Source organism: Bombyx mandarina, chromosome 04 (genome assembly GCF_030267445.1).
Source record: "Bombyx mandarina strain Sakado chromosome 04, ASM3026744v2".
Lineage (NCBI taxonomy): Eukaryota > Metazoa > Arthropoda > Insecta > Lepidoptera > Bombycidae > Bombyx > Bombyx mandarina.
Window position 1 is genome coordinate 636,390 of NC_143211.1, and position 22,043 is coordinate 658,432.

A 22,043-nucleotide genomic window follows, 5' to 3' on the forward strand; every position below is an offset into this window, starting at 1 on the left:
TTGAGTCCCGTGAGCTCACCTACTAGTTAAGGTTACGCAGGAATAGCCTATCAAGGCTATCAGCTTAGGTTTAAAAAAAAAAAAGTCGCGTATTAATCGCAATGTCGCTTAAACCAAACAGCCTTTCTCCCTCGATGTGTAACTACTCCCGAAATTGTAATTTGGTATTTAAAACATTATTAATATTGAACAGATCATCACAACAAAATTTTAACGATAGACGAAAACCGACTTCAACAAAGTAAAATGAGGATACCATCTATGTAGTCGAATTCAATATTAATTATTCGAGATTATAAAAAACTACTTACTTGTCAGATCTTGATAAAATTTAAATTGGACCACATGAGAAGCAGTAAGTTTCAAATAAAAAAGTACACTCAAAATAGGTTCTACTAAATAAAAGTTCCAAATTAACACAAGAAAAAAACAGTTGAATTGAGAACCTCCACCTTTTTTAAATTAGTTCAAAATGAACGCATTCAGAATGCGAAAACCATAATGATGACTCTAATGGGATTGGAACCTGAATCTGATGGTAGTCACCACTGGATCGTTAAGGTATGAGATATCCATTAGTAAATTCATATTTTGAACGTAATTTGACTTTTAGAGTAGAATGAGTGTGATTTGGGAGCAGTCACACATTCCTGTTTGAAAAGTGTGACAGACGCTATTAAAATACCATTTAAGAGACAACCTCTCATGGTGGGAGACGAGATATACATTTTGGTGACTGAGTTAACACGTGGTGGGTCGGAACGCCCCTGTACAATAAAAAAATTGAGTTGATAAAATTTACTATTAGCCAGCCTGTTAGTTTTATTTAAATTATTTTTTGTCTGTATTGCGAACCGGAAAGGTTAGCTCTATTCTGCCTATTTCTGCCGCGAACCAGTAATGCGTTTCGGTTTGAGGAATGGGACAACAGTTACAGTATACGATTGTGACTTGGACATCATGTTTCATGGTAGGTGGTGGAAATCATGTTGTATCTATGAGCTCTGGTGACCACTTGACACCAGGTGACCGTGAGCTCATTCTGCCGTCTAAACATTAAAAACGGTGAATGAAAACTGAAAATAGTAAAAAGAGTAGTCAATAGTCAGATTAATTGCAAGAGCCATAATTATCTGAGGATAGAAAGAAGTATCAACTAATATACTTGATTGAAGGAAAAGATTTCTAAATGTTTTAACTATTAGTAGAAGTAAAATTACGATAATGTGATAGAATGAGAAGATATTTATCTATCTATACAAGTATCCCACGTATCGAGTATGATATTAACAGATAACATTCACGGTCATCTCTAGAGCACTGCTTCAATTGCACCCAAACCAGTTCCGAGTGGACGACAGTTCAATTAACACATCTTAATTGTCTCGATAAATAGCTCTACACTCAACATTTTTTATGTTTATTTTTGTTTCCCACGCGTTCCCTTTGTGTGACTAAATACATAAAGGGCCTCTGGAACAACGTGCGAAGCGTTCTTAGTCTAATTCGGCCTAAAACCAGAAACGCATAATGGCTGAGCGGCAGAAATAGGCATGGTACCTATAGTTTTGACCACTCATAGAACGTGCTATGTTTGAAGCAAAATTATAAATCTTAGAAAGGTTTAATTATAAAAGTGAGTGATACATAATTGTTGAGTATTCTGTGACCTAACGTGATCTTATTGAGATGAAGCCTCTCTATTCTGCTCGATACAACATTGTGCCAGATCATTCAGATGAATCAGTACATTAAATCAATTTAAAAAAATAATAATAATACCATATCAACCGATTGTCGCTTCAAGCCTCAAAGCATCATTTACTGCAAAACCTAACGACAGCTTTTATGAACTTTTAAAAAACATGATTAAAAGTCTAATAACAAATTAACGATAACAAAAACCGTTCCGAACATAGGCTGCGACTGTCTCGAAGGTTCTTTTGTATCGATGTCCGAGGGTTGAGTCGGGTGGAGCTAAAAGCGAGTTTGAAGCCATAAATTTAATGAAGTGCCCATAAGGACACCTTTAACGGGCGTCTGGGTGTCGTGACAGCGGCGGCGTGCGTCAGGTAAAACTCCAAAGAGTATCTATGTATTCAAACCAATCACAATCATTCGTTCTAATACTATAACAACAATACAATGATACAGCGTTAAGATTCTGTTCTGTATTAAGAGTATTGAAAAATTATAATTTGCGTAATTACTGGTGGTAGGACCTCTTGTGAGTCCGCACGGGTTAGCAATAAAAAAAAAGGAAAAAACGCACGAGAACAAGCATACATGGATCCCGGATATCTGTAACAAAAGCTTCGATCTGTCATAGAACCCTGGGCTTATGGGACATCAGTCAGTGTTACAAGCCACTTAGCCGATCTTATTCGTGAACTTCCTGCTCTGCGTCAGACTTCTTCTTCAAGCGCGTTCAAAACATTGGAGGGTGCAGGTGATCAGAGTATACGAGTCAGTCTTCATTGACGATACGTCCTCGCCGAACTCGTGGGTTATGACGAAGAGTTTGATGAGCGAACTAACCTATAGGACACAGCCCACTGAATTTTTCGCCGGATCTTCTCAGTGGGTCGCGATTACAATCCGCCGGTTAAATCTCCTAAGCACGGCTCTTGCTAGGGCTAGTGTTAGCAAATTATCTCTGGTTGAGTCCGTGAGCTCACCCCCCCGTCCGGGCCTAGCTGAAATAGCCCATTAGGCTACCAGCGAATAGGTAGGAAAAAAAGAAATTATGAAAATACAACAATGGATTTGTTAATTTGAATTGAACGTTTTTTTTTACTACTCAATATTTTAAACAGGAAATATTTTGAAACGGTTAGATGTATCGCGCATTCGATCGGGTCCAGATAGGAGCCCAGGGCGCCGGCGCTCGGGGCGGTCCGCCGGTCCAACAATACATTCGGTTAGGCAAGACACACGCTGAGCGACACAATAGTCGCTTTGTACTTGTGGCACATCGGAGTATTTTTAGGAAAAATATATTTTTAAGTTTTAGGCGAGGACTTTGGACTCTTCAATAAAAAATGAGACGTACCTAATTGTGGTATTTATTTTTTCCTACCTATGCTGATAGCCTTGAGAGGCTATGTCAGCTTCGCCCTAACATGTAGGTGAGCTCACGGAGCTCAAACCGGAGTGTTGCTAATACTGGCCATAGGAAGAGCAGTGCTTCGCAGAATCTACCACCAGATCGGAAGTGCGACCCACTGAGAAGATCCGGCGAGAAACTTAGTGGGCTGTGTCTATGGGTTAATTCGTTCGTCGAGCCTTTCGTCGCAAGCGACGGGTTCGACGAGAACGGTGACCGGTGCTTGTGGTGCCTAAAAGCACCGTTAATGGATCGGGAGGATACGTGTTTTTGGCGACGTCGACTGCTTACCATTCGGTCTACAGGATCGGGTATGTAATTTCCAGCAGCCACGACAAGAGGGTTCCCATATCGTGCCGCCTTCTCAAAGTGGCGCAATGATGCCGACTGTAGATACTTACTAACTGAGTCAAGCTCCAAGTCATCATGGAGATCCACGTTCCTTAGAAATCATAGTGCTCGGAAAACACCGTGGAGGGGAGCTCATTTCCAGATAATATGGATAAACTCTGCTCCGATGGAGGTGCGATGATAAAAAGGAGATGAGGGGATCATCTCAAACAATTCCTCAGAGCACTCTCCATGGAACATACGGTATAAAATACAGAGGGAACCGAAGTCCCTCCGCAGACCCAGGGGTTCCAAACGAATATTTATTTAAATTAGAATAATTAAATTACGTAATGAAAATAAAACCAATTCTGCAACAATAGCGTCGGTTGAGCCTCCCCCGCAACAGTATGTGCCGAGCCTAAGCTCATTCGCCACGCTCAAATGGACAATACTCATTTAAGCATTGTTAAAGAATGAGTTCGCTCTTCAAAACTATTCAGCTGTTTTGAATGAATATATTTTTATTACTCTACCTTGGGTGATGAGGTCTAGCCACTTGAACAATGTGATTTTATAACAATGTTTAGATACGGCCCAACCTTTTTTTATGAATGAGGTATTACTGGTGAGGTCTTTCCAGTTTCACCAAGACCGGTGGGCGAGCAAAGGCTCAGTTAGGAGGGGTGGGGTTTGCTAATAGCTGCCCGAGCACCTACAAAGAAGACCTAACAACTCAGGAATAGTTGCTTCGCTAATGAATCTACTACCGTATCGGAATCGCGACCCGTGGAGAAGATCCGGCGAGAAACTCAGCGGGCTGATGCATGGGTTACGTTGGACGGTTAGCGGGGTCCCTAACACTGCTCCTAGTGGTAGAGCTGAAGGCGCCTAATGCAAGAGTTATTGGATCTGATGGATCCGTAAGGACGTGTCTAGGGCGTCGACGGTGACTGGCTCCTGCGTGGTCAGGATTCGGGGAGTAGTCAGCGGTGGCAACGATAAAACGATTGTCATGGCGCACTGCCTTACATTATGCCCAACCACGAACACTCCTGAGAGCACTTCTGATGAGATTTAGATTAACCGCTCCCTTCCTTCATCGGGGCGGTCTGCTCAAATCATACAATAATCAGACTTTAATTAAAATGCAATCCTACCTCCATAGCTACTGTAATAAACTGTTCTCAAAGTGCCATATTATCTATTTTTAAGAGGTGATATACCATAAATAGTTTTCCTTAAATAAGTGACGCTAATACTTGTAAAGTTTCACATCTAAAATTATTGTTTTCTATTTTTCGTCGTTAAATAAAAATATGGCGGGAAAAGAACAAGCTCGAAATACAGATCAATAAAGACATGGAAGATAGTAATACAGTCGTGGCCTAAAGGATAAGACGTCCGGTGTACTACTCCGAATGAGTGATGCGACCAGTGTTCAAATCCCGCAGCCAATATAAAGTTTTCCATTGAACGCTGTTAGCTCATGTTCATAAATTACTTCCACATTTTTTTTTTAACCGTCACGCCACGTTATCTGGTCCCGTGATAAGTTCGTAAAGAACTTGTGTTACAGGTCCCAGATAACGGAAATAAATGTAAGATTTTTATTATACACATACACATATTTAATATACATCCATAACCCTGGAAAAGACATTTATATTTATCATACAAATATCTTTCCTTGGCGGGATTCGAACCTGCGACCCCCTTGTGTAGTGACCATGTCACTTACCACTACACCAGACGGCCGACAATAAAGGAATAACATACATGCCTTCATATAATAATACAAATAAAAATCGGAAACCGAAATAATTTGCGTAATTACGATACTATTGAGACACAGACATCGAATCTCATGGTGGCTGGCGGTATTTACGTTATGTATGATATCTATATACTTCAATTCTCTGAGGCTGTGAGTTCGTTCACCTGTCTTTGGAATAAAACACATCATATGTAAATGATAAGAACGTATAATAGCTGAACAACTTTATATAGTACAATAGTGTTACGGCTTAAGTAAACTTAGAATATCTGATGCGTCGAGTATAGCGGCAGCATCTCCTTATCGTCCACCTTCATTGAACTAATTAAAACATTTGATCTGACATTTACTGTTCCCAAACATCCGACTGTCACGCGAGAACCTTTCTACTGGTGGTAGGATCTCTTGTGAGTTTGCACGGGTATATGCCACGAACCCGCCTATTTCTGCCGTGAAGCAGCAATGCGTTTCGGTTTGAAGGGTGAGGCAGCCGTTGTAACTATACTGAGACCTTAGAACTTATATCTCAAGGTTGGTGGCGCATTTACGTTGTAGCTATGGGCTCCAGTAACCACTTAACACCAGACGGGCTGTAAGCTCGTCCACCCATCTAAACAATAGAAAAGAGAAAAATCGCGGCTTGAAATTTAAATACCCTATCCGAATCTCGAAATTACGTATCGCTGGGTACTTATAGCACCAGGTGTGTGGTGAACTCGACTGCTGTACAGCAATTAAGGTAAATAAACAATTCGTCGTTCGCCCTCGTGGAGAGGGACGGTGATCTGGCGATTTCTTCCCAAAAATAACTCCTTTCTCGACCATGGTCGAGTGGTTAATTAATAAAAAAAAAGTCGAATTATAATGAACCTCCTGTCGCCGCCTTACACGCCAGAGTCCGAGAAGCTCCCGTAAGCTCATTAGCGAACACCAAATACGGAAGCTTGAGGATTTTTATAAGAATAATGAGTCAGTTTCCATGTTAGGAGCATATTGATAATGTAAGTCATTATTTAGACCATAGTATAGAAGTTAAGCAATTAAAAACTACATGAAAATATCAGCTTACCGTCTACCTGTTATAAAGTAGTGACCATAGAAATACCGAAGTAAAAATAATACTACCTGCTGTGACAAGATCTCAATGCTTTTTAGTCTCAATACAAAAACCTACCTTTGAAGGATGTCTTTCTGCAGATATAGAAAAGGTAGCCTCACAAGAGAGTGCCACCATTACGTCTATTTCCACCACGAAGCAGTCACGTGTTCCGATTTTTAAGATGGGGCAATCATTATACAATACGAATTGGAGTTCGTGTTTCAAATGACCTAAACTTAGGACCGTGATCGGCTGCCAGTTATATTAATAAAAAGAGTAATTTTTACACTCCAACCGATGTTGAATGATCACCGGTTAAAGACGTCAGCAATTCCATGAGCGCAGTGAACCTACTGCCCACCGCATATAACAGTAATTAAACAGTAAGTAAGCAAAATTAACAGTAAGTAAACGCGTGAAGCAGCAATTAATACGTTTCGGTTTGAAGGGTGGGGCAGACGTTGTATTGTAAAAACTGAGACCTTAGAAGTCATGTCTCAAGGTGGGTGGTGGCATTTACGTTGTAGATGTCTATGGGCTCCGGTAACCACTTAACACCAGGTGGACTGTGAGGTCGTCCACACAACTATGCAATAAAAATAAAAAATATAGGTAGTAAGGACGAACTGAGTTCTAATGGCGACCATTGCGGCGATAAAACAAAATGATGGGATCATTTCAAACCGTCCCTTAAAACCCTTCACTAAGCTACATATAACATTAGTCTAGGATCAACTTCACATAGTATCGGTAGGCAGCGGCTTGGTTCTGCCCCTGGCATTGCTGAAGTCCATGGGCGACGGTAACCACTCACCATCAGGTGGGCCGTATGCTCGTCTGCCTACAAGGGCAATAAAAAAAAGTTATAAAAAAATCAACACGCCGCACTATAAGCCCATGTTCCATTTAGCTTTTAAAGGCGTTGTGGAAGATAAAGTACTTATTCAAATGGAGTCTCGCCACCGAGCGCGTCAATTTGCTGAAAATGATTTCGATCGCGAATGTTAATGACGCGCCTGAAGCGAGCTATCGGCGCATCTAAGAGCCCGAGCTAATACGGTAATTCCAGAGCCCTTTAATTCCTGATAAAGGAAAGTGCGCGAGGTTGGTTCTTGTTATACCTATCCAAGGTAAAAAGGAAACATCGTCATCGCTATTGTGATGCTTGATGATGATGATGATGGTACTACGTCGTGTTAAATTTAGTATAAAATTTTGAGGCTGTTGATATTTTAAGAGTTTTCTACTTTTCGAAATAATCACCCGGATCGTATGGAGCCTCTGAATTCACGGAGAGACTTCGGTTCTCTATGTGGTTTGTACTGTATGTTCCATGGGGAGTGCTTTGGGTATTATTCGAGGTGACTTCTTTATCTCCTTTCTACCATCGCACCCTCCGTCACCAAAGCAGACTCCTTCTATGTTATCTCTAATCAGTTTCTTCATCCACAGTCAGTTTTGAAAATTTTTTTTATCTGGCCTTGAAATGAAAATCCTTCACGGCGTTTTCCGAGAGCTATGACATATTCTTCTCAGCAGTTCGCAACGGCCTGGTTTTACTCATGTCCATGATCGACTGTATTTAGTTATCATCAGTAGCACAGGTTCCGTATGCGTACATATGATGCAAAAGAATGCCCATGCTGACGCCCATGAGCGATGGTAACCACTCACCATAAGGTGAGCCGTATGCTCTCATCTGCCTATAAGGCAATAAAAAAAATTAAAACTAAAAATAACTAGAGAACTTAAGTCGTGGATTCATTTTTAATTATTATTTTAACAGTAGATTTTGAAACAGTGGAGGTTTTCTTTTATGCGCTGCGATCCCTATTCTACATAAAATGCGATATAATGCTGTGTAAATATTGAAAATCCCTGTCTACGATTCGCTAAATCTCTCGGAAAATACTAATGCTATGCGATTTTGATATTTCTGCCTACACCAATCAGCGACACATCACAAGTGTGGTCTGCGGTATGTCCAGTGCAGTGCACATTGTGTGCTATTCTCGCGACGAGTCTTTGAACTCTACGGTCACGTTCGACGATAGGGGAACTTGGCGTGTCATTTTGCAACGTTCACATATTATATGTAGTTAGTATTTATTCTATATAGATTACTGTAGATGATCAAAGAATAGCACTTGCTGGTAATGGTTTTACAGAATAACTGCCGTCGCCCTGTTTAAAACAGGAGCTTAATGTTGTCTATATACGGCAATTTAATTAAAACTTCATTGCACGTGAGAGAAATCGGAATATATTAAGATTACAATACGACAAATCGTGTCGTAAGCGGTAAATCAACCTAAGCTGGTTTCTAAGTTCCTTATTTATTTCTGTAAAACCAAGACGTAGAACAGTAACTCATCAGTGTGGAGTCAAAACAAACTAGATTATTTTAAAATAGGAAGACTCGTGCCGCTTCGTAAACACTTCGGCGGTTGAGCTAGTACAGCGCAGTGGTTAGAGTGAATCCAACTTTGACGTCACGATTAATGATATTGTCGAAAATTTTTGATACTTATTTCTTAGATAAGCTACTAGTTACTTTAGAACCCATATTTTAAAAGTGAGTACTATGAGCATTTAAAGAGTTGCATCAGAACTGGGTTTCTCAGAGTATGAAATACGAGATTGAAGCGTAATTTCTATTGTAACTTGTTTCCCACCATACAAACAGAAACGCATGGCTGCTTCGAACAACAGAAGAATGTAATTAAAAAGTTCCTTGAGTATGTTTTTTAATGATTACATCGGAGCTCTAAAAATAAATTGGATAAATGATTCATCGAGACATTTTATTAAAGAAAGTTCCGTCGTAATGTGTCGAAGCCGTTTTTAAGATGAGCTACAAACTGATCCAAAGAGCAAAATGAAAAATACGTTTCTGAGCAATTAGTTATGTGTAAGTAAGAGGACATTCGGATCATTTTTAAGCTCATGTACTTCATTTTTTTATGTTTTCTTTCGTATTTCTCAAACAGTCACGCACCCGTCGTCGGAGCAAAGTTCGTAGTCAGTTTTCAGAGATTTTTCTTACCACCGACTATTCGAGAACTTCACGGTGTGAAATGAAGCGCATATCGTCGTTGTCAAACCAAAATCTTGCTATGTGCACTTTTTGAGATTTTTTCTTTTTGGCTTTTTCGTAGTTCACAGCCCTATCTACCGTATAAAAAAAAATGTTATGTTTCTATAGCTTTAATATTTATCTATAGCTTTCATTTGATATAGTTCCTAAAAATTCACCTTCATATAAAATTTTAAACGACAATGTTTTTACTCGTTAATTCAAAATAAAGTTTTTACATATAGCAGATTTTGGTTTGACAGCGACGATATGCTGATTTTATATATTATCTGTGCATTTTTCACTCAATCACAACTTTGGCGCCTTTTTTCATAAAGTTTCCAAATAATTTTTACTGTCTAAAAATATATAATATTACTTCCACAAACCGACCTATTATTTGACCCGAGCCTGGACACAGACCATCCCACTTTAGAATGAACTCATTATGATATATCTTTCGTGAAACGAGGTTTGAAAACAGTTTTAAGCCGTAGGTAGCGGCTCAACAATGCCTCTAACATTGTCGTTGTCCATGGCTTGGCTAACTACTTGTTTTACTCGATTCAATAAGTCCCGCATATCACCCTCCATGTGCAGGTGGAAGTCAATAGACTTCTGCAAAATTAAAAATAAAACAAATTTAAACCGATAAAAAAGTCGCATCATAAAATCGTGAGTGTTTCTAACTCCGTGACCGAGACATTAACAGCGGCGTTGTTTAAAATAATCTCGCGCCGCAAAATAAACATGCTACTAACAGTATTAGGAAGCGGACGTGCAGGCGTCGCTTATTTTAAAACCTGGTAGCTTAATCTTTTCGCTGATGGCCTATATTAAAGCCAGAAGAGGGAGAAGGAGTTTATCTACGTATAGAAGTGTATTACGAGTACCGGTGCTTAGCTTTTACCAAAGCTCATAAATGGTAGAGTCAATGCCACATTCCGAGGTGAGGTCAATATATCAATTGTTCTCTAGTAGTAACAGTTGTTTCACATTCAAATAATGCATACAAATACTTCGCGTACGAAATAGAATGCTGGTAAGATAAGGACTTGTATAATGTAATGAAATCTTTATTGTACCAAGTTCTTAATTAACACGTCCCTAACACCTTCACATCTGCAATTAATCAAACAAATACATAACAGGTTTGTTGTAACATCGTTTGCCATGAGTCCTGTTTGATACCACAGTATACATTACTGTTTAGAACTGAAAATAACGTCGTGGAAAAATGGATGGTGGAGAGAATGGTGGAGGCACTTAATGGCCATTGGTCTCTCATTCACTAGTAAAAATGAACGATGGTTATATTAACATTTTTTAAGCTATTGCATAGCTTTTTTATGTTTAAAGTGTGAGCTGACAGTTAAAAAAAACTTATTAAGTACGACTAGTGTTCATGATTATTTTTAAACTGAACCAAAATAGCTTCCACCTATAGATTTAGATATATATTTTTTGTAAAAATTATAAATATAAAGTAAATCCTTTTTTTATTTTTTATTGAAATTTTATCGGGTATAAGTGCGGAGAAAAAAACTTTACGAAAATTTTATTAATAGTACCAAAGCTCGCCAATAGCTACACTAAAAAAGATCGATTGACAAACAGACGAGAAAATAGTATTATTATAATGTAGATACTTTTTAGAAACTTATTTGTTTGTACGGCTCTATAGGTTCTGATCTCTATATAAATAGTACAGGTGAAGCGAAGGGTTGTAGTGATAATTGAACCTTAACGTTTGAATTGTTTTCTGGAATTTATATGAAAAAGAGACCACCGTGCTTAGAAGTTTGGCTTGAGAAACTCAGTTTAGATTTTGTTTTTTTTTTACTTTTAATTTGTGGTTGGAAGATTAATCAGAAGATACGAGAAGGTGACTCGGAATGCTATCACCACTTCCGCATCTTCTCTCCAGTCTTCTCAATCAACTTTCCAACCAAAGCACTCGACTGAAATTCTAACGAAGTTTTTTTTTATTACACTATTTGTGTGAACGAGCTCATAGCATACCTGGTATTAAGATTTTCCAAAGTACATATACACTACAATGAGAACACCTACCCTATTTCGAAGCAACCTACCTTACGGTTGAGAGAAAAATTGCATTTTTTTTATTGCCCTTGTAGTCAGACGAGCATACGGCCAACTGACGGTGAGTGGTTACCGTCGCCCATGGACTTCAGCAGTGCCAGGGGCAGAGCCGAGCCGCTGCCTACCGCTTAATACGCTCCACAAGCCTCGTTTGAAGTAGGACATGCCATAAGACATGATTGCATTGTGGCATAACAAAGGTACTGTAGGTAATGTAAGTACTGTAGGCTAAACACGTCCTACCAGCGGTAAGATCTTCCGTAATGAAAGAAACGTAAATACTGTAATTATTTTAAATTGTGTTTCTTAATTAATAAGTACAGTTAGCTAGCTCGATAGTCGAGTTAAACGTGCGTAATTCCAAGTCCTATAACACCCCTTACTTAAGCGATGGCACTAAGTGAAGAGAGCGTCCAGTGATCATGTTTCTAAATGTATGTAATAACGCCAGGAAACGGGCGAGCGCACAGGAAATACTTTATGTAAGTTGTTTACATACAAATGTACGTTTGTTTAGTGGGACGATTAAAGTGACCCAGAGACGCACTCAGGCTAAATTGTGTGAGTCACACTTATGGCTCTCACGACATCTTATACAGGGTGTTCTAAAATGACTCAATGAAAACTATTATGTAATTTAAATGGGGTTGTTATCCGAGCTGGCGATGCTATACAATAAATTGACGTAAATTTATAATATTTTACGATTTTAATTACCCACTTCAAAATCACTCGTGAACGCGTGTAGAGTTCGTATTTACCGAGAAATATGGAAATTTATCGTAAGATTTGAACAAAATCGCATCTTCCCGGTCTTACTTATTCGATTAAGGACACTTGAAATTTCAAAGTGGCATATTTATCGGGAAGTTCCCCCACCTGTATCAATTTCTGAGAATACCAAAAGGAATACTTCGTTTTTTTGCTTTTCGTAAGTTATTTTCTTGTGTACATAATTCTAGCACGTTATGGTATCTGACTATAGTGATTAAAAATGTTAATAATGCGATAGGCGTCGCAAGGAGTCCTCACACACTCCCAAAATATTAACCGAGTACGCCCCTGTAAAGTCCAATGATTAATGTTTAAATTATCTCTTAACAAGATTCCAAGTAAATTACAAATTTTCTTTCAAATGTTATGGGAATGAAGGCAAAGGAGATTAATTTCATAATTCCTCTGATACATACTTTTTTCGTCTTAAAAGTAATGGGTTTGAACTTTTTATTTATTCGATATTTTGGTAATTACAGCCCTGCTTTCTTACGACGGGTTAACTATGAACAAAAGTAATAAATTTATTTGTTTGAACTTTTTATTACCATCCATGACCCATTTTGTGGTAAGTTGTCAGCGTCTCTAATGGGCGTTGGTAGCCGCCAGGGGCATAGTCATGCCGCTGCGTACCCCGAAGAGCTTTTTATGTCGCCGTTTGAAGAAGGACCGGATGTTCATTACCATTTTTTTTTGCCTACATATTCTAGTAACCTCAAGGAGTTATATTAGGTTCATCGAGCGAGTAGGTGAGCTCGCGGAGCTCAGCCGGGCGAATTTACTAACACTAGCCCTAGCAAGAGCAGTGCTTACCCCTAACCATTAAGCAGATCCGGCGAGAAACTCAGTGGGCTTGCTCATTACCGAACCGCGTGGTGCGTGATGAAAATGATCTTTAGAAAAACACAGAGGATAGTAAAAATAGCTAACGCCAAAAAAGTATATAATATGTATGTATCTAATGTGAATAATGTAACTGGCAATTACTGCTTCACGGCAGAAATAGGCGGGGTAGTGGTATTTACCCGTGCGGACTCACAAGAGGTCCTACCACCAGTAATTACGCAAATTATAATTTTACGGGTTTTATTTTTATTACACGACGTTTATTCCTTCACCGTGCAAGTCAATCGTGAACATTTGTTGAGTACGTATTTCATTAGAAAAATTGCTACCCGCCTGCGTGATTCGAAAATCGTTGCATCACTAGATACGAATGCATCGTACGTCTTATCCTTTAGCCCACGATGACGACTGTATAAAACATTTCGAATAGCTAAGGAAGAATTCCTAAAATACTTCATTCAATTTATATCATCATAACATAGCGGATGACCACGCCATAAAGAAGACATCCAAATGCTCCAATCCAATATTCGCCTCGTGTTGTAAGTGCGGAAGCTTCGTGGATGTTGTCGATTCTAGTGTGATTTTATTACAACGCACATGTTTGTCATTCAAGTTACTAGACCAACTGCCCTCATAATGTTAATGTATTATGTGTATCAACATTATTTTCAGCGCAAAATGAATCATTTCAAAACTTTTATTTCCATGAAAATATTTTTAAGGAATAGGAATACTGTATTATGATCTGTAGTAAAATTTGAAGCATGAAATCTATAAATTAATACATGAAGCAAAAACGTTGTACACCTTTTTACGAAAATTCCGCGGACAGAGGACTATGAAAATCACAATTATAGTTCACGCACACTTATAGTTTATATAGAGAAGGAGTGCAGAATGCTAATATTTTTTTGAAATTGTGCATAACATTACTTAAAATCAATTAAAAAAAACATTATACACACTATCACGTATTTGAAACACACACGCATATATTACAAGTATTTTGTTTATTGTTAGTCTGTGGTCAAATTGAGAACAAATTAATATTGTTTGTCTTCAATATTATTCATAGACAATAATAGATGGATAAGCCTTGGCGAATTTTATTACGAGTATTATAGAGGTCTATGATAGTCTTTGATAATAGACCCTTAACAATTTTCAAACTTATAATTTAAATTAAATATATTCGAATTTCGGGTACCGGGCGACCACAAGTAACTATAAATTAGCGTAATTGCCGGTGACAAAGTTTGTGTATATACGCGGGCTGGTCCCGTTTCTTTACTATTTTTCGCCACGAAGCAATTTCATGTGTTTGAAAGATGCAACACCAGGAAACAGTACAGTGCATAATATACATTACATTGGACTTTAGCCGCATAGTGCATAATACTGTTTGTGAAGGTTCAGATCACAATAACAAAGAAGCGACAGTAACATCTGGATGCACTTGAGACTATAGATAACGCTAAAGCATGGACTTCACGACATGACATTATTAATTGTGTCTGACTCACAATGCCGCGCTCTACTCAATTCAAATTATCGGTCTCACTGTCTACAAATATGTATACCTAATTTTCGAACTGGCTTTGGACCTACTTACAGTTACCAAACCAAAATACTTTGCGGCAGAAATGGGTAAGAGGACTGTAAGCACCCGTGCGAGACTCAAACTAATAACCACATATGAGTTAGGGATTAAGTAGATAAGTCTTGATGTAATAGTAGAATTGAACATTATGCAATTTGGTTTGTCGTAGGCCGGGCGGTGCTGGACCGGCTCGCGAGCACGACCGTGAGTGATGTGGACACGGTCACGAGCGCAGCGGTTAGCGGCTTGTTGCCCGCTCCGCTAGATGTCGCACCGTATTCCGTGATCGCGGCCAACGCGACTTGCGGAGAAGATGGGGAAGAAGAATATTGTCGGGACACGCCGGGAAAGTAAGTGATTTGACTATGAAAAGCTCAGTCGGAATTTGTATACTTTCCATTCTATGACTCCGCTTGCATTTGTAAGCATGCAATTTCACATGTCAAAAATTTTTGATTCTTTATTCTTGAATACAGATCGAAGTAATTTACCGACTGTTGTGTACAGCGGAGGTTGGGCTATATATTTATATATAGCCCTCCTAGTGTTAAGTGGTTACTGGAACCCATAGACATCTACAATGTAAATGCGCCACCCACCTTGAGATATACGTTCTAAGGTCTCAAGTATAGTTACAACGGCTGCCCCACCCTTCAAACCGAAACGAATTACTGCTTCACGGCAGAAATAGGCAGGGTGGTGGTACCTACTCGCGCGGACTCACAAGAGCTCTTACCACCAGTATATGTATACATATATGTATATTTTTATGTTTGTTTCTCGCTGTGGTTAGTGTAAATCTCATAGATGATATAATATCCAGGCGTGGTACCGTCTGTGATATCTGCGAGGGTCCGGACGGCTCGTCTTTCCGCAGACATCCGCCATCACACGCACTGGACGGAGACACTTCAACTTGGTGGCAAAGTCCTACATTGGCTGCAGGCGAGCAGTATAAACACGTTGAGTTAATCACAACTTTGCCCGATGTAAGTAAAACGTTTATCTTTCTTAATATTAATACGTGAAGCAAAAACTTTGTATTCCTTTTTACGAAAATTGCGCGGACGGAGGAGTATGAAATTTTCCACACTTATACAGAATATAGAGAAGAAGTGCACAATGCTAATATTTTTTTTAAATAATGCATAAAAGATACATTAAATCAATAAAGAAAACATTACACACACTACATACCATGTATTTGACGCACACACGCATGCATACTATTTATTGTCAAACTTTTGTTCTTGACGTCTGTCGTCAAATTGAGAATAGATTAAATATTGTTTATCTTTATTAATATTTTTTATAATGTAGTCTTGGCGGAATTTGTGATTATAGAAGTATAAAATACAATCATAATAGTCTACAAACTTACAATTCCAATTAATTATAGTCGAATTTCGACTACTGCGGGACCTCTAATCTTTCTTAATTAGTCGAACGGTTTTTGGTTAGTAATTTGGTCGTTGAAGGCTTCGAAAATTCACTGTTTTTATTTAAATTAATAAGGCTGGTGTTTTACTGTGTATTTTTTTTAAGCTACAACAAATTTCACTTATTGATTGATATATTTGATACAATTTGATTAAATTTCTCCAGTTGAATTTATTAAGAATCATTAGTTCAATTAGAAAAATGTGCATAGTAATTATATGCACATTTTTCTAATTGAACTAATGTGAATCAGAGATATGCGTGGATAATAGGCATGTGCCTAATATACTTTTGATGTATAGTGAGTCGGATAATCGATAAAATAAGATAATAATTTATTAGATTTATGAAAATTCTCTGGGAAGATTCGTATAAAATTGGGCGGTGTTTTTAGTTATCACCATCAGATCTGCACCTGCACGTAGAGATTTTCGAAAAACACGTGCTACGGACTCTTGCAAGGTGAATGACCGTTGTTACCTTCACTTTTATTCAAGAATGGTTATCTTCATTTGAAATAAGCAGAACCACAATAGTCTGTTAAAAATTTTTTTGGATTCTGTTGGTGTCTGGTGTAGACAGGCTTTTAGCTAAGCTTTTGCGGCGCCCATTCACACCTGCGTTAACACCGGTAACCTAAACTCAATGTTTCAATCAAATTCAAGTAACAGCTTTCCGACCGAAAAGCATGACTACATTACAGCGGAGATTGATAGCTTTGTCAGTTTTTTATTTATTGCTTAGATGGGTGGACGAGCTCACAGCCCACCTAGTGTTAAGTGGTTACTGGAGCCCATAGACATCCACAACGTAAATGCGCCACCCACCTTGAGATACAAGTTCTAAGATCTCAAGTATAGTTACAACGGCTGCCCCAACCCTTCAAACCGAAACGCATTACTGCTTCACGGCAGAAATAGGCAGGGTGGTGGTACCCACCCGCGCGGATTCACAAGAGGTCCTGCCACCAGTAATAAATCAGTGCGGCAAGGCGGTTCTGCTAACGTAAATAATAAACAAATTAAGCCTTCGAGACATTGTTCGGTGAAGAGACTCGCCCATGCTAGACTTGTCTAAGCCGAGACTCGCCCACACAATGACCGTGACCTTACAACGGGGGTCGCTTAAAGAAAACCACTTCCTATCGTGCAATAGAAGTTCGCTCTGCTCAACAATGACTCAGTCATACAATATTGTTGTCTGGTTAAAGCTATGAGATCTGGTATGCAGCAGTAATATAGTACATTCCAAAGGCTTTATCCGTAGATGTGAAGAAGTAGTTTCTTTGACGATTTTAATACCACGAGGACCAATTTTGATCAGATTTGTTTTCGTCGCTCTACATATTTGTTTCTTCATATCTCAATTGTAAAACTCTCCCACCCTTTAAGTCGGACATTTAAGTACACGCGGCAGAAATAAGGATTATGATGGAACGTACCTACCTACACACGTGCAGAAAAACAATACGCACTACTACAATACATCTAACTATTTAATAAGCGATCTTAACGCGGTGTGGGGGGCACGCTCATTTTTTTTTCTATTATAATTTTAGAAATTAACACACTCTTTCTCAGAACGAGAGTTGCCAGGCTATATAGAACATCTAGAATGAACGTAGTCCTATAGAAAACCCATCAAACTTATAGAGTACCTAATCATACCATTATCCATTAATAAAAGTCTCAGAAGAACTAGCATACATTATAATCGTTAAATATTGCCGCAATTTAAAAATAGTAGATGCACCTTAGTATTTCCATTCGACGATAGATGGCGCTGTAACATATTTATTTTGGCGCCAACTTTTTTTTTCCTTTAAATTAAAACGTTCACTCACATATAAATCTCATAGCTCAATGAGACATGATTGTAACAAAATAATCACGTATAGAATTAATTTAAGAACAGTAATAAAACAGAAATGTGAAACTAATTTGTTGAGGTTATGCGTGGACGCGTCGAAAGCCATAATAATGTTTCACAAAATGATTCTGTAATAATACAATATGTTTATGGTGACATTTTGAAACACATATTTTGTTATCGTAATAATTGTAGCTAAAATATTATTTTCAAATTCTTTTCAAGATGGCGGATAATGATTGATATGTAAAACTTTTTAAATATGGCTAGATACGAAATTTTGCGTAGTAAAAGAAAATATACCGACATGTCTTCACGAACGATTGCCATCATACTGCAATAACATTGTGTAAAAAAATAATAAATATCTATAAATATGCGTAATTACAGATCATATTATGAGTCCGCACGGGTAGGTATCACCATTTCGCTTTATTTCCGACATGCAACAGTCATGCGTTCCAATTTGATTTGATTTTGCAGCCGTTGTATTGAAAAATGAAACTTAGAACTCTTGTCTCAAGGTGAATGGAAATATTCACATTGTGATACCCACAGGCTCCTCCACAGAACACCAACGGGCCGTGGTACAGCTTTAAAATATAATTTGTTTACTATTTTGAGACTACAATAGACTACATCAGTTATAATTTATAAAGAACAATGGAAGTTTATCGCCCGTGGTCAAACGATAAATCGCCTTGTGCACGGGACGATTATAAATAAACTTCCTAAATGTTTTCAAGTGTTATTATTATTTTTAAATGGTATTTAATACGAGACTGACTGAGCTCTAGATTGTCAGGCGAGCTCCGGACCCGTCTCACATCAAGAGGTAGTCAGTGTGTTTTTAGTGCGAATTTTTTAATGTTCTTGATAGCCTAAAAGTTAGCTCTAATATGTATGCAGTTCCTGCAGGCAGGAACATCGTCCTTAACGGCAAACGTACGTTTACGCTACCGATAACGTTAAAAAACTCGCACTAAGCACTCTGAGCCCATAAATATCACAACGTGGATGCTACCAACCACCTTGAGACGTGAGGTCGTTGTCTCAGTTGTATTGTGAGCTCGAACGTGGAGTGTTTTAACTTGGTTAAAGCTTTATTAATAAGAGGGTGTTTCTATATAAAAATTAGTATTATATATAGTCAAGTTGACTTCCCTATGACTGTCAGACCAAATCACAATGACTGAATGCTTTGCAGCACGTAATGTATAGGGCGGTAATACTCGTGCGCGCTTACGAGTAAATTATTTGTCAAATTTTACTTGTAACTTAGTTTACTTTTCTTCTGTAAGTTGTTACTAGTCACGTAAACAATTTGTATTTATGTATATATAATTATTCGACAAACGAATTTGCGAGCTAAGGCGAACAAAAGAGAACTATAAAATTTGTAAAATTAACGCACAATTAAAGCCTTATCAAGCATCAAGATCTTTTCTAAAATCGAAATTCGCTTTTGAAAGCCATTAAGTGAGCGATAAAGCGCTAAGTAAGTCTCCCTATCTCCGACCGAGAGATTTCAAAGGCCCATAGTGTTCTTCTATAATGCGGCCATACGTTACTTTAGTTAAAGATTCAGTTATTTTATGTAAACGGCAACACACTTTGTCTTCAGCGATAATACTGGACAGGCAAATGCACTATAAGGGTTCCGAGGATCTTGATGATAATACGGATATTAATTAGATACTGGTATATGTTAGAGGAAGTCTGAAAGTGGCACCTATGACAGAGAAGTTGAGAAGTGCGCGTTTGGGATGGTACGGACATGTGATGAGACGAAATGAAAATGAGGTTGGTAAGAGAGTGTTAACTATGGATGTGGAAGGATATAGAGATAAAGGTAGACTTTTTTTTATTGCTTAGGTGCGTGGACGAGCTCACGGCCCATCTGGTGTTAAGCGGTTACCGGAGCCCATAGACATCTACAACGTAAATGCCGCCACCTACCTTGAGATGTAAGTTCTAAGGTCTCAGTATAGTTACAACGGCTGCCCCACCCTTCAAACCGAAACGCATTACTGCTTCACGGCAGAAATAGGCAGGGTGGTGGTACCCACCCGCGTGGACTCACAAGAGGTCCTACCACCAGCAAAGACCTAAGAAGAAATAGATGGATTGCGTGAAAGACGATGTGTGTAGGAGGGGAGTGTAGAGTATATATAGATAACGAACATCCAGACAAAGAGGAAATAAACCTGTTCAGCGCACAAATATTTGCCTGATGTGGGAATCAAACCAACGACCCTCGGCGTAATAGTCAAGGGCGCTCACTGCTGCGCCCACTTCGATAAAGCGGCACGACACGAGAATCCTCTCATCGTGGCCGCCGGTAACTACATTCCCGATCCTGCGGACAGATTGGAAAGCAGTTGACGTCGCCTCAAACACGTCATTTCGGATCCTCCCGATCCACTAACGGTGCTTTTAGGTACCTCAAGCACCGGTCATCGTTCTCGTCGAACCTGTCGCTTGCGACGAAGGGCTCGACGAAGGGTAAATTAACCCTCAGACACAGCCCACAGAGTTTCTCGCCGGATCTTCTCAGTGGGTCGAGTTTCCGATCCGGTGGTAGATTCTGCGAAGCACGGCTCTTGCTAGGGTTCGTGTTAGCAACGTCATCAGGCTTGAGCCCCGTGAGCTCACCTACCAGTTAAGGTTACGCTGATAGTTGATAGCTGAATAGCATCTCAAGGCTCTGAGCTTAGGTAGGAAAAAATTAAGCTGCACCACTAAGTCAGTCAAATAAACGGTTCGCGATTGTACCAAGCAATCTCCTTTCGTATTAATCCGATTCAATGAAACGAACCCCCAATCAACTGATAGTTGAATTCAAACAATGAAATTGAATAAAATAAACCCGCACTTATTTCAATACGCAGACGGCTCTATCGCTTATCAATATTCTTTCTGATAACCAGTGGATGTTACCAGAACTTATCATAAAAACTTTGGATTACACTTATCGTCAATATTTTCGGATAAAACTACGATACAAAAAGATTCCAATTTTGTCGTCTTTAAACTACTCTATTGTTACTTACGATTTATATTAGGAAAGTCATGTACAGCTTTATTTTTGATTAATTTTGTATAATATATGAAAATATCTATAAAATATTGGTCTTCACCGAGTAAAATTGTGTGTTTTTGTGAATCGTAAAAGAAGCAACCATGTTTTTGTATATTACAATTAAGTTTTGAGACAAATATCCTTCAAAAGAGATTTAAGAAGAGTCTTCAGTTATAGGTAGCGACGTGACTTTGTTTATTGCCGAGCTGAAATTAATAGCCAACGGTAACTATTTACTATCAGGTGGACCCTTAGCTCGTTTGTATCCAATAGCAGTAAAAAATTGACTATTTTTATAATTAGTATTTTTAGTGGTAATTAGTATTATCAGTTTTATTAATTTAAAAATTACAAAAGGCTATTTGGGGATCGAGCACAGGGCCTACCAAGTTTTAAGTGGTTATCGGAGCCCATAGACTTCATAACGTAAATGCCGCGGAATACGTGGCAACTTCGCGGCATAGCTGGGAAAGATGCCGAAGCCTACGCGCACTATTTTTAACTATCAAATAAATTCTATTATATTTACCAAAAACAATACAGTAAGAAATAATACAGTTGGATTAGTAAGATAAAGCATTTTAATTTTATTTTATTATCTGGTGAATTTTCCAATTATTATTATATCAGCATTGCGAATGTATTAGAAAACACAAATGTCTGACACTTGTGTTAATTAAAAACTAATCTAATTAGTAATACTATTCTGTACAATATTCATTATTGTATTACATAAGTAAACTAAATTTATATACATACATGAACACAGGCTGCTCTGAGTACATCCTTTATTTATTTGAAGTAAAACTGTTGTATTGTTTGTAAGAGGAGCACTGCTGCTTGAGATACAGGTTTTATCAGCTAGTTCAAGCACAGATGCAAATTATGATTGTTTTTCTATTTCTATGTTAACAATAAATAAATAAAAATTTATTGGT

The 22,043-nt window shown here is 38.4% G+C and overlaps 1 protein-coding gene across 1 annotated transcript in view; it reads left to right on the plus strand.

Annotated features, from left to right (window-relative positions):
* The window catches only part of wb (wing blister), a 170,521-nt gene that overhangs the window by 24,796 nt on the left and 123,682 nt on the right, over positions 1 to 22,043 (plus strand). The window contains exons 2-3 of the mRNA XM_089740155.1: positions 14,884 to 15,064; positions 15,538 to 15,703. Of these exons, the coding sequence (XP_089596281.1) occupies positions 14,884 to 15,064; positions 15,538 to 15,703 (347 nt within the window). The remainder of the gene's footprint in view (positions 1 to 14,883; positions 15,065 to 15,537; positions 15,704 to 22,043) is intronic.